At 37.4% G+C, this 14,565-nt stretch overlaps 1 protein-coding gene across 2 annotated transcripts; it reads left to right on the top strand.

The window, feature by feature from the left end:
* The first annotated feature begins 9,731 nt into the window (after nt 1–9,731).
* LOC139192171 (G-type lectin S-receptor-like serine/threonine-protein kinase At1g67520) lies at nt 9,732–13,070 on the top strand. Of its 2 annotated transcripts, none has more exons than XM_070813680.1 (7): nt 9,732–11,032; nt 11,124–11,231; nt 11,332–11,525; nt 11,607–11,817; nt 11,926–12,163; nt 12,286–12,433; nt 12,613–13,070. In XM_070813680.1, exons 1-7 carry the CDS (start codon nt 9,799–9,801, stop codon nt 12,919–12,921), a joined length of 2,442 nt encoding a protein of 813 aa, XP_070669781.1. In that variant the 5' UTR covers nt 9,732–9,798; the 3' UTR covers nt 12,922–13,070. The 2 variants fall into 2 exon arrangements, with proteins under 2 accessions (XP_070669781.1, XP_070669782.1); XM_070813681.1 differs by having other exon boundaries at nt 11,133–11,231.
* The last annotated feature ends 1,495 nt before the right edge of the window (nt 13,071–14,565 follow it).

Genomic DNA, 14,565 nt, shown 5'->3' on the forward strand with positions numbered 1-14,565 from the left:
TGTCATCTGCGTATCAGTTTGTTCAAGTTTGTTCGGAAGTTCGCAATTGGCATCGGCATCGGAATTTGAAGGCTTGTATCCACATCTGCTTGTTGGCAAACTCATGTCGTGTACCACCATGAGTTTGACGGGGGGTGTTGGAAAATATTAGTATTTTGGTTTATTTGAATGTTTGGTTTTATGGGCTTAGCCCGTTAGAATTAGGTTTTGTTAGAGATTAGGGTTAGTTTATTATAAATATGGTGCTTTGTTATTCATTAGAGAAGTAAAGCTATTCACAATGTAGCCTTTAGGGTTTTGTAGCCGTTTCGGCATTATCGTTCTTTTAATAATATTCTTATTATTTGTTAGTCTTGTTCGTTGTGCACTCTGATATTCAACTGTTCCACGGAGCTAAGGTAAAAAATATGGAAGAAACATGTGTTTTCATGTTTCACGACTATCGCCTAGTCAATTCTATTCCACTTAATCCCTGTTTCATGGCCACATATCTTTCCGGCTAAGAAATGGGAAACCTTTCTCTGTTCTCTTATTACATGAATTCAATTTTCATTTCATCCGGGAAAGGCTTTCATCTTTTTCTCAACAATATCTTTGTCATTTGATCCAATAACGTTATGTTAGATAGGAACAACTTTGATAAATACAAATAATCTCGAGCAGATTTTACTTTAGTAGAGACTTGGTTTGGTATCTTTAATGGCGGGGGATAGATTCTGTTTCAAAAGAAAGGGGATTCTCACATAATGACGGTCAAGTACCAGTCGAGGAATATAGACATAAGAAAAAATTTGGCCAATCCGCAGGTAAGTTGGAGAAAGGGCTTGATGAGCCCCTCCAAAAGTATAGTTCCGGTGCAACCACATATATCCTACAGAAAAGTTTTATTGTTTCAATAAGTCGGTACCCGTTGTTTGGACCAAGGAACAAACAACCTTTCCTTTCCCTGGTTTGTTAAACAGATTAGGGGGATCTAGCTTTATCTCGAAGAGGAAATGAGTCCTCCTTTTGATCTGTGCGGGGGGTTGCTTCGATCAGTTATAGGGGTGGTCAGTGACAGTAGGTAATTCCGGTTCTAGCTCCTAGCTCTGGAAAAGCAAACTTCAATGTTCTGGGTATCCTCTTGTAAGTCCTCAAACACCCAAAATGACCACCAGCAGGCACTGAAAGTGTGCAACTCGTCCAATAATTTCTTTCTCCAATCGTTTTATTTTTCCTTCAGAAATTTGGGCTATAAGAGCACAATGCAAAGCTTCCTGTAAAGTTGTAAGAATCTGGAGAAATCGTGAGTGATCTATCAATTAACAGAATTTTTTCTACTTCTTATTTTGCTTTCAGTTTTTTTTTTTCTTTTAATGAAGTTTCTTGTCTTCCTTTAACCATGAGTACCCTATCGATTTCCCTTTCTGTTTTTTATCTGCCATTTTCTCTAATTTTGTTGATCAAGATGTGCTCTATAGTTTCTCTATTTTCCGGTGTATTTAAGATTCACTAAATCCAACATCAAATGTTTGTCGTATTCATTTCAAAAATAGATGCCAAGTGCAGAGCTTCGACTGAAGAGTTTGACAACCAATGCCGTACATGATGAATAAGTAGGTCCAAGTCGTGGAATTTCTTCTACTTTTGGTTCCTTTTTTTTTTTTACCGCGTTTCATAAGTGGAATTTGTTCTCTTCATTTTCTAGTTCTGTTGAATTTATATTCTATTCATGTATTTCTTTTCTTTCGCAAGTTGATGTGCCAAACAATTAGAGGGCTCCCATTTTTGTTGTCAGTAATTGGCAGATTGGATCATTTGGTTTCTATTTCTGTTGGGTTCTTAATGTGGATGACTTGGTTTTGCTTATAACATATTCGTCATGTCAATGGTATATGACCATATGGAGTTACAGTGGTTTTTGTAAACCAATCTACACATATATCAGATAAGAAGAAGATTGATAGGAAGAGAGAGATGAGATAGAAATAATACTTGGAGAGCAAGATATATCTGAATTGTATTGTATATTTCTTATTCATTTTTGAACTGTTTCATTACAAAGGATATTTATACTATCTTAGACAGCTTCCTAACTAAGCTATCTTATAACAACCTTATAACTGCAATACTAATCTCTTGACATTTGGCAACATCTTAGCTATTCATATAATACTCCTAACATCCCCCCTCAAGCTCTGGAGCAGAGAAACTGAGCCGGAGATTGTTGCAATGGCGCTGAAACAAAGGTGCAGACAACCCTTTTGTGAAAATATCTGCAAACTGCTCACCAGAGGATACAAAATGCACTTGCAGAAGTAATGCAATGGTCCTAAGTCCTTAATATCAAACTCATGTGCCAAGGCATGAATAACATCAATAACACATTGACTTGCACTACCTGTGATGATTATATCATCAACATATAATAAAAGAATCACAATATAATCACTAGCATGCTTGACAAATAGTGAAGAATCAGAATAAGTGGACTGAAATCCCAATGAAGGTAGAAACTTGGTAAATCTGTCATTCCATGCCCTAAGGGCCTGTTTCAAACCATATAAGGACTTATGGAGCTTGCAAACATAATCCTCATGTTTAGAATCATGGAAACCAGGAGGTTGAGACATATATACCTCTTCTTGAAGAATGCCATGTAAAAAGACATTTTTCACATCTAATTGTCTTAAACACCAGCCATAGTGTGTAGCCAAAGCAATAACTACTCTCACAGTGGTTGGTTTAACCACAGGGCTGAAAGTCTCCCCATAATCGATACCTTCTTCTTGATTAAACCCCTTGTCAACTAATTTGGCCTTATATCTCCCTATAGAACCATCAGCATTCTTCTTTATTTTGAACACCCATTTACAGCCCACTAAATTTTTGTGAGGAGGAAGAGGTACCAAGGACCAAGTACCTTGATTATGTAGGGCTGAGAGTTCTTCTTTCATTGCTTCACACCACACAGAAGATGTCAAAGAAGATTTATAGGTAGCAGGTTCTATTTTAGTAAGATCAGCCCCTCCATGTTCATGTATCACAGACATGAATGCAACCTTCTTGGAAATACCACTCTTTGATCTAGTTTGCATTGGATGCAAATTGAATGATGAAACATATATGACTACTTGGAGTTGGTCAAGCTGGAATTCAGGTACCACAAGGACAGAAGAGGATAATGACTGATCTGCAGTGCTAGTAATGGGTGCAGCTTCATTGAGAGCACCAGTGAGAGTATGGTGACTTGATGTTGCAGATGGCATAGACAGACTAGATCCATTTGACAAACTATTGGTAGTGATAGGGTGACTCCTAGTGTCTAATGAATTATTTGGAGCAGACTGTGAGGAACTAGACTGCATCAGACTAGAAGAAGAAGCAGAAGGCACAACCATCACATTATCATTGTTTGGTACCAAAACAGGATGAGAACCATGTGAGGTAAGTACTGAAGAAAGGACTGGTTTATCAAAAGACACTAGGTTGGAATAAGGAAATTCAAATTCATCAAAAATTACATGTCTGGATATATAAACCCGTCTCTTAGCCACCTCAAAACATATGTACCCTTTAAACTTAGAAGCATACCCCAAGAAAACACACTTTGTAGTTCTAGGTTGAAGTTTGGTACTGTTATAAGGTCTCAGTAGTGGATAACAAGAGCAACCAAAAACCCTAAGATGTTGAATTTCTGGAATGTCATGAAAGAGGAGCTCAAATGGGGATTTGTTATCCAATGTAGAAGATGGCATCCTATTGATAAGATAAACAGAAGTTTGAACTGCATAGGACCAAAAAAGAGGTGGTAGGGAAGCTGTTTGTAATAGTGTGATGGAAGTCTCAATTATATGTCTATGTTTTCGCTCGGCTAAGCCGTTTTGCTCAGGGGTATGGGGACATGACATATGGTGAAGAATCCCTTTATTCAAAAGAAAAGCTTGAAAAGATTTCCCTATATACTCCCATCCCCCATCGGTTTGTAATGTTTTAACAGAGACAGCAAATTGATTTGTAAAGTACTGATAAAAAGAAACAAAAGTAGGGTAAACATCACTTTTATTGCTTATTGGAAAAATCCAAGTATAATGTGTACACTCATCAATGAAGGTTACATAATACTTGAACCCTTCAATTGACAAACAAGGAGCGGGACCCCACATATCACTATGAACTATCTCAAAAGGTTTTACAGACTTGAACTGAGACACAGGAAAAGGAAGTTTTGTAAATTTTCCTTCCAAACAGGTAGAACACAACATAGGCAAGGAATCAGGATTACAAGACAATCTGGACTTTCTTAAAATTTGAGATACTATAGGATTAGAAGGATGACCTAGTCTGTTATGCCATAATCTTGAATTGATTTGTTGTCCAAGGTAAGCAGCAGCATAGGCAAGTTTTGAAGAAGCACTGGATGTTGGTGAGATAATCGGATACACCCCATTACTGCACAGTCCTTTGTAGAGTATCCTCCCTGTGGTTTTGTCCTGAATCCAGAAACACAATGCATCAAATATTAACCAACAATTATTGTCCAAGCAGATTCTATGAACTGATAGCAGATTCTGTGTTAATTTCGAAACATATAAAACAGAATTTAATTTCAGAGAATGTAATGGAGTTTGAAGAGTGGTGGAGCCAATATGAGATATGGCTAAACCTTCACCATTAGCAGCTTATATAGTCTCATTGGATGGATAATGAGTTGCAAGAGACAGATTCTGCAACTCAGTTGTCATGTGGTTTGTCGCTCCCGAGTCAGTGAGCCAAACTTGCTGAGATGGAACAGATGTCTGGGAAGAAATAAACTGAGGACCAGAGTTGGTGTGAGCATACATGGCAGTCATTGAAACATTAGAATTCTTCTGGAAGCAAAAATCAGCACTATGGTTAGAATTCCCACATATTTGATAGCCTGAATTAACCCTAGTATTTCGAAACCGACAAGTATCAGCAAAATGATTATGTTTCCCACGGATTTGGCAACTTGGAGAAGCAGGAGTATTTCTAAATCGACAAGTGTCTGCAAGATGATTATGCTTGCCATAGATTTGACATGTCATCAATGGAGAAGAACCAAGCTATTGTGGAGAGTTTCCCAAGATTCCAGGACCATAATTGGAGAAGAATTGCTTGTTGGTTCCAAACCTGTTATTAGAATTAAACCAATCCCTGCCTTTATTCTTGTTATTGAAAACTCGAGAACCATTATACTGATAGTTGGAGTTAGGATGTTGAGATGAAAAACCACCAGAATTCTTTGAAGGAAAACCAGACTGTTGAGCAACCAAAGCAGTAAGCATAGGGGCAGCATTCATATTTTCAAGCATTGCTTCTTTGGCAAGTAGTTGAGAACGAAGATCTTTTAATGAAATAACAGTATCTTGACCCCTAATGACTGACCGAATGGTATTGAACTCAGAAGGTAAACCAGTCAACGTAAGAATTACAATATCATCATCCTCAAAATAGACACCAGCAGCAGACAAATAATCTCGAGCTTCCTTAATCATTTGAAGATACAAAGTGATGGAATCATTACCTTTCTTGATAGTTTGGAGCTCAGATTTCATTTGGAAAATGCTGGTTCGAGAAACTGTGGAAAATTGTTCTTTCAGACGAGTCCATAAATCCAAAGAACTGCTACTCCCTATTGCACAAGAAATTGCGGGAGCCGAAAGAGTTGCAGAAATGAGCTGCATCAACGCTCTATCATGCATTTTCCAAATCTTGTATGCATCATATTCAACTTGTGCAGTAGAACAACCAAAAACAACTTCAGAATCCCCATAAATCACATTAGAAAATCGAAGAGGACAAGGAGTAGACCCATCAACAAACCCCATAATGCCATAGCCTTCCAACAAAAGCTGCATCTAAAAATGTCAAGTCAAGTAATTGGTATCATCCAACTTCATGGTTACGGACGTAGAAACAGAGGAAATAAAAGATGTAATAGGCGATTGCAAGATTTGCAACTAAGACACGGTCACCATTTTGATGGAATTGCTTCACCGAGATTGACAGAGAACAAACGTCGAACACTTGGTGTGCAGAAAACCAAACACAAATTGAAGAGCCCTAATTCGATTAGAAAAGCCCCAAATCAAGAAGTAATAGACAGAAGAGAGAAGCACATATATGTGCGATCAGAAGCGGAAGCAGATACAGAAATCCCAGATCGATACACCGTAAGGCTTTATACTTTTTCCAGCAAAGATACCATGTAAACCAATCTACACATATATCAGATAAAAAGAAGATTGATAGGAAGAGAGAGATGAGATAGAAAGAATACTTGGAGAGCAAGATATATCTGAATTGTATTGTATATTTCTTATTCATTTTTCAACTGTTTCATTACAAAGGATATTTATACTATCTTAGACAGCTTCCTAACTAAGTTATCTTATAACAACCTTATAACTGCAATACTAATCTCTTAACATTTGGCAACATCTTAGCTATTCATATAATACTCCTAACAGTTTTGCCACTCTTTAATTCCCTCCACTTCCTTACCTAACAGTTAAATTGTTTGGGGTTAATTTTAATTACACTGCACAAGGTTTTTTCTTAGACAACGTTTGCTTGATTTTGATTGGGTTTTCTAATGATTTCTTAAAAAAAATTGGCTTTTCTGTTTGTACGTCGCATTAGGGTTTATCAAGTGCAACAATGTTTTCTTAGACAACCTCGTTGCTTATTTGATTTTTTTTATGGACAGATGATTCAAATAAACAAGGAGGTTGATAGCTTTATATTGTAAAATACTACTCTTTATCATTTGGATTAAGGTGTAAATTTATGTTGTACTATGATCAAAGTATAGAATACTGTTTGTTAAATGTTGGTAAGTGTGCTATGACTTCTTACAGCTTGTGTGCTATGACTTCTTACATTTTTCTATATACTTTGACATATAGGGACTTACCCACAAAAGAATTAGGTTATACTGTTTACAATTTACAACATTGTTATTGAAATATTGTGTGCTCTGACTATTGATGTTGTACTTTTTGTGGTGGGACGTGAATATTGTAAGTTGCGGTAAAATACAACATTACAAAATCACAGAGGAGATATTCTAGTAAAACGTTTTTTAAAATCATCAAAGAAGAACAACAACTCCGCCGTGTAAGTTTATCTTACATTGCCGGTCCCAAGCCCGGATAAAGGAGGAGGGGGAGGGCGTCAGGTAGTCGACAGCCGGCACTCCATGATTACGTCGAATCCTTATGAAAATGAATCTAGAACGAAATCGCGCTAAAGCTAGGGCGTCACCCGTAAGTGGCGCGCTGTGTGGCCCGAGCACAGTGATAAGTGAGCAAGGGTCGCTGTATCTCCATCGGCACCCGGATGCAGTGTTAAATGAGCAAGGGGGCTATAGAAACTTCTTTTCGAACGACTCCACTCAAAGTTGTTTGGGAGCATATGCTCCTATCAACTTTACCCGGGACAAACAAAAGAAGTACTTTGATCCTATTAGACGGGGAAGGGTGAAGAAGCTAGGACAGAAAGGTAGAGTTCAAGAGATAGCCAACGCCACTTAGTGGGAAAAGGCTTTGTTGTTGTTGTTGTATCAAAGAAGAACAACGAATGAAGTATGGTCTTCTACCGTTTAATTAGAAATTAAGTTATCGATTACAACTGGGAATGACTGGATGTTTACTAGTAAATTTGAAATGATTGGATAATTAGTCAACATGAATTGAAAATAAAAAATGGACGCGTGGTGCGATTATATACAATCAAGAGCTAATTTTTTTATCAGAAAGTTGACCTTGCATTTCATTAGGTATTAAAAAAAAAAAAAAAAAAAAGCAGCACAGTATTGTCTCAGACTTACAGGTGGCAAGTCTGTGAGAAATGTAATCCCGTAAATGTTTAATTAATTGAATGAATCTTACATTTGAGTTATATATAAATTTGCCAATAAATGATTAATAACAAACCAAGCCTATCTAATCACACATGGGACAACAATTAGTTACAAACAGATAACGATAGAATAGTAACTAGACTATGACAAGGCTGACTGTGTTGCTGAGTTGGACTGATAAGTATTAGTTGTCTTTAAAATCAATCTATTAGATTGTTAATGAGTACCTATTAAAATCTATTTAATTTGATTTCATTCTACACTATCATCATCATTACCAATCTCACATATTATAATGATATCAAATTAAACGTGTTTTAACGAAAAACTCATTAACAACTCAATGGGTTGATTTGTCACCTCTCTCAGATTCATCACCTACAAGTATGATTTTGCCCTTCTAGTGTCTCCTTTCCCTTATAACAATACCCTATCATATTAGCCGTCCAGGCGTTTTACTCATTCATTTTAGTACTACAGTCTAGTGATATTCATTTTCACTTGTAAATAAGAGGTTTTAGGTTCGATTATTGGCAAAGACGAATTTGAACCACATTATTGTTAGCTCATTGTGAGGCTAAGCACACATTCACTTGCTTAATGTAGATAATATCGTTTGTTAAAAAAAAATATACATTAATTTCACAATTCATTTTGATAAAAGTCATGCTTGTAATTAGAGATTGTGTTTGTTCTTAACGTTGATATGAGAAAACTCCCCCAAAATAAAAATAAAATAAGAAATTTAAAAAATTGTCTCAAATCTTAAAACGCATATTTGACCCATAAAACATCGTTATCTGGCTAAAAATACCCCATATGCAAGCTCAAATCTATGTGTCTTGTTCATCTTGCCAGTTTCAGTGAACCGGCAAATTATGTCCATTATGGACTCCTATTCCAAGTCCGCAACTTCGGAATTCACAAAACCTATTTCTTGAGCGTACGTATATCAAGCTGTTCCATAATTTAGTATGTTATCTATTCAACGTCCGAATATTGTTAAGAGATTATATTCACACATTTCAAATTACTTCATTCACAACTTTTTATTTTTCTAATATTTTTTGACATTCTACATACCACTAACATTTGATAGAAAAATATTAAAAAATTAAAAAAGTGGAGGAAGTAATTTTTTTGTTTGTTTTCAAAGTGAAGAAAGTAACTTAAGATATGTGAATATAATATTTTTTATTTTTAGGTCCAGCAACAATTTTATTGGGCATGGTGCTCCTTTATCTTGGGAAAATAAATAGTTTGATTTGGTGACTCGAGCTAGGATCAAGCAAATTGGAAAATAGAGAGTGAACTTTGTAAGCTATAAAAGTAGTTGACTTCAGCGAGAAAATTATTGCAAGACTAAAGAGCAATGAGAGCCCATGCACACATTTTAAATCCTTGGAATAATCCTACCTTCAAGAAGTGGCGTTGCACCTCTTCACCAGAAAATTCTTATTCTCCAACATTACTAAGTACAAATTAATTGTTTATTTCTTTATATTTAAATAACCCTTAATCATGGTACGAGGAAATTGAATTTATTAGACTTTCGAATCAGAGTTTTCCCACAGTTACGCCTCAAATCAGGTGCTAAAAACATATATTATGAAGAAAGAAAAGCAACCGAGAGATGAAGGAAAGAGACCGAGTCAGATTCTTCCATGTGCAAACAAATAAACTTTCTCCCCAAGAAACACAGATGGAAGAGATATATGGTGTGTCCAGACATAAAAACAGTTGGTCGAACTCTATCTCTAATTTTTAAATAAAATAAATGAAAAAAAAGTCTTCCTGTGTAGTTGTCACAACTTTGTTTAACTTGTAATTAATCTACCCCCTACCCTTGATCAAGTATAATGTATTAATATCAGCCAAGTTTTTGTGTTCATCAGCAAAAAGTTTGAGCAAGTTCTGCCTTGTGATCACTCATGGCTACAAGTTTGATGATCAGAAACTCAATTTTCTTCATCATTTTTGCATGCTTGTGGAGTCTTCATGATGCAAAGGACACACTGAAGCCTGGGGACACTCTCAACTCCTCGAGCACCTTAGTGTCTGCGTCCGGGAAGTTTGTTTTGAAATTCGTGGTACAAACCATCGATGGTTCGAACACCAGCTATATAGCAATCCTGCGCGACAAGCAAGGTGCAAACAAAGCATGGATTGGGAACAGAAACTCTCCTATTCCGTACCCTTCTTCTCCACTTCTCACCTTTGACTTGAGCAACACGTTGAGAATTACAAACCAAGTTGGAAACCCTATTGTGATTTACTCTCCTCCGAAAAATATTAGTAGTACTAATGCTTTTGAGGCTATCCTTCTAGATTCCGGCAATTTTGTGATACGGGAAGCGAGCTCAGTCAACGGATCAACCAACGGGGTTTTGTGGCAGAGTTTTGATTATCCCACAGACACATTTTTACCAGGCATGAAATTGGGGGTTGACCGCAGAAGTGGCAAAAATTGGTCACTTTTGTCTTGGGCAACAAGCTACAATCCTGCACCAGGGCTTTTGAGCCTCGATTGGGACCCAAATGGGAAACAGTTGAGAATCAAGCAGGGTGGGGTGGTTAATTGGACTAGCGGGGTCTTTGATGATGGAAAATTTCCATTTATCTTTCCTGAAGTGTCCAAGCAGAGGTACAATTTTAGCATCATTTCGAACAAAGACGAAGACTACCTCACTTACAGTGCTGTAGGTGACCCAAGTGATCCAGAGCCGGAATGGGTGCTATACAGCAGGGGGACACTTTTTGAATATGGTGCACAAGTTGCGATCACAAACGCACAGGACTGTGACGGATATAACACAATTGGAGGGTGTGTTAGAACAGACCGGCCAAGCAATTGTACGGGGAAATTTGGTGATGAATTTGTGCAAAAGAATGGATACTTCAAGATCAAAGACTCTAGTAATACTTCAAGAGCCACCAGCTGGTACGTTGTCAGTAGTGTTGATTGTAAGGTTCTTTGTTGGCAAAATTGTGTCTGCCTTGGTTTCGACACTCCAGCAGATAATCAGTCTAGTGGACCTGGATGCCGATTTTGGAGTGTAGATTGTGAGTTCATTGAAAATAGCACTGGATCAGGTAAAACAAGTAGTGTTTTTGTTTTGTCAAGCCTAACAACGCCTGCAAATTCACCACCTGCTAAGAAAAATGGTACGTCCAATTTGATATCTAAACTTCACACAAGGCAATTAGCTAACTAATCGTATTATATATAACTGAATTCGTAGCTAATTAATTGCAGTTAATTCAGGACGTAAGTGGTTATGGGTTGTCATTGCACTCCCTACTGCACTACTATTAACGATGTTTTGCATATTCGGTTATCTACTAAGAAGACGAATGCTTTCAGGTATGTTCTTTAAGCCTAATCTACACTTGTTAGACAGAATTTCAGATGTTTGATTGTTGTACTAAATTGAAAGTTTGACTTTCTACACTAATTTAAATAGGTGGGGACAGAGCAAGGAAACAGAACACATGGCTTTGCTTCTTGAAATTTGATAAACTTACTGATGAACCTAATCAAGAAAACATGGGAAAACATGATTTAAGCGTGTTTACGTATGAATCTGTTCTGACTGCCACTTCCAGCTTCTCGGAGGAAAACAAGCTCGGAGAAGGGGGATTTGGACCTGTTTATAAAGTAAGGCCTTCAATTACTAGATTGTAGTGTCTTCTATATTCTTTTGGAAACAACTGAGAAAATTATGGATAATCAATTCAGGGAAAATTGGTGACGGGACAAGAAATAGCTGTGAAGAGGCTTTCAAAAAGTTCTGGACAAGGAAATTCGGAGTTTAAGAATGAATTGATACTCATACATGAACTCCAACACACAAACCTTGTTCAGCTCTTTGGATTTTGCATTCATGAAGACGAAAGGATGTTGATATACGAATACATGCCAAACAAAAGCTTAGACTACTTTATTTTTGGTTTGGAATCAATGCTACTTTAGACTTAGTACTTGATTTTATTTGTTTACTTTGTGAGTGTAAAAACGTATTGAGTATTGTTACTTAACTCTCCTTACATTGTGACAGATTCAATCAGAGGTATGCTACTCGATTGGAAGAAGCGTTTCAGTATAATAGAAGGAATCACTCAAGGATTGCTTTACTTGCACAGATACTCGAGAACGAGAGTAATTCATAGAGATTTGAAAGCTAGTAATATACTACTCGACGAAAACATGAACCCTAAAATTGCAGATTTTGGCTTGGCAAGGATATTTACGCACACTGAATTGGAAGCAAATACTAGTAGGATTGTCGGGACACTGTAAGTAAATGTGTATAAATTCTTAGTTGTCATGGCTTCTGCTTTTGGTTGTTAAGCATGTATTTTTGTAGATGTGTAGTTGTGTACTAATTGATGACTTTTTTCTTTTCCATTTTTTCCAGTGGTTATATGCCTCCTGAGACCATTGAAGGAATAGTTTCTGTAAAAACCGATGTCTACAGTTTCGGGGTGCTAATACTTGAAATCATAAGCGGCAGGAAAAACAACCGCTTCTGCAATGATGATGGCTTACTCAATTTAGTAGGATATGTATGTAACCTTTTCTATATTCTTGTTTTTAAGGTTGAGCTGTGCTAGGGATGGCCACCCAAGCGCGTCGTTGATGGTTCGTGGGACCTCACTTCCATCAACGGTGGTAGTGAATGACTGTCAGTAGCATTTCATTATTGTGATATCCTAGCTAAATGATCATGTTAACATTTTTTCAGGCCTGGGAGTTATGGAAAGAAAATAAAGAGCTAGAACTAATGGATCCAACTCTAGGCGACTCCTGTAACGGGAATCAACTGTTAAGATGCATCCATGTCGGTCTACTGTGCGTGGATGAAAACGCAGCCGATCGACCCACCATGTCGGATGTGATATCGATGTTGACAAACGAAAGCATGGAGTTGCCTAAACCAAAAAAGCCGGCATATTACGCACAAGGAAATGTGGACTTTACTGGTATACGTGAAGCGGGAGAGCAAACTGGATCGATAAATGTTTTGTCTCATTCCGACATTGGTGGGCGTTGAGAAATTAATCAACAATCCTGTAATAAAACTTTGTTCCCATTGATAAAGTAGATCGGGTAACGAAAAAAAAAATCATCGATTAAGTGGAATATTGTATAATATATTTTGCTGATTTCCAGTTGAAATGTTATGCCCATAAATTTTGCTGATTTTTTTAACTCGCATAATTTTCATGCATGTTAGCTATGTTGAAGATCAACACCAGCCCAATTGGTGTTTGGATGCTAGACAACTCTAGCAAGGAGATTCAAATATGCATGGGAGGTAGATGGTGCATGCACTTAAAATGCTAGACAATTCCAGCACCAAAGTCGGTTTCCTATCTAGAATTATCTAAACAAATATCTTGAGCTTGTTGTAATGGAATGTTAGTGAAAATTCTAGAAAGTAATATAAGTTAGTGGCTGGAAATGCACAAGCCAAGTCCACCGACTTTGGCTAGGTCGGTTATGCCATGTATAAATATAAGTTAGTGCTATGTGTGGTGTTGTAAGCTTGTAAAGAAACCAAGTAATCAAGCAAGTAGGCAACCAAGTGAGAGTGAGAAGCAAGTGTAGTCTTGTGAGGAGTGTGAGTGGTTTAGAGTCTGTTTTTAGAAGTGAGAGAGTGTCATAGCTTCTAAAGTATGTCATTGAGAGTGTGTTGTAATATTTCGTGAGTGTAATACAAGTAATTTGTTTACTTGTTTTGTCTCTTCAATACTTGTGTTAGAGTTGTGTACTCTAATTTTTCTCAACAAGCTATCCCACATCGGGGGAAGAAAAAATAATGAGATTAAATGTGATTATCCCATTATAACTAACACCAAAGTTGAAACACCCCAACCCCATTTTATTTAAAAATTGTTTTAAAGCCTTAATTGTTGAGCCCGTGGGGCCCACCTTGTAATGTATCAATCTCTTCCTCTCGTCGAGTACTATAACTTTCCTTTTTGTTTCACTCAATTTCGTTGAGTATTGAAGAAGTTATATCCATTTGAATCTTACCCAGTTTCTGGCGAGTCCGACAGCTTTCGAGGCATTTTCTGGCCAAACAACGGCGAGTTAGACGTTGTGTGAGGTACCATTCTCTTCGTCTCTTCGAGGGCTACAACTTTCATTTTTGTCTCGCTTGATTTCGTTGAGTTTTGAAAAAGTTATGGTCGTTTAAAGTTGGGTAGTTTTCCGGCCGAATTTCCGGCCCTCTCCTTCGACAAACCCAGGCCATCCGGCCTTTCCCTTCCCCTTGGGCCTTAAGCCCGTTAGACCCCAGCCCGTTTCTTTTTATTTTAGTTATTTATTTTAAAGACCCCATAAGGCCTCGGGCCTTATATATATTGGCCTTGGGCCGGTTCCTTTTAAAGCCCTGTTCTTTAATGAGGCCTTAAGGCCTTTGTGGTTTGTGTGTGTGTGTATTCGTGTGTGTGTGTGTGTTTAAGTGCATGTGTACGTGTGTGTATGTGCATGCCGTGCATGTGTGTGTGTGTGTTTGTTGTGTGTGTGCTTGTGTGGTGCGTGTGTGTGTTTGGGCTTAGGCCCAAACCACATTTCTTCACCTTAAATCTTTTTAACCCAAAAAAACTTAAGACCCTAAACCCAAAACCCAATAGATCCTAATCCTATTTAACCTAAACCCTAATCCGGATTTTAAGCCTAAAGCCCGTTA

This window comes from Malus domestica, chromosome 15, assembly GCF_042453785.1.
Source record: "Malus domestica chromosome 15, GDT2T_hap1".
Taxonomy (NCBI): domain Eukaryota; kingdom Viridiplantae; phylum Streptophyta; class Magnoliopsida; order Rosales; family Rosaceae; genus Malus; species Malus domestica.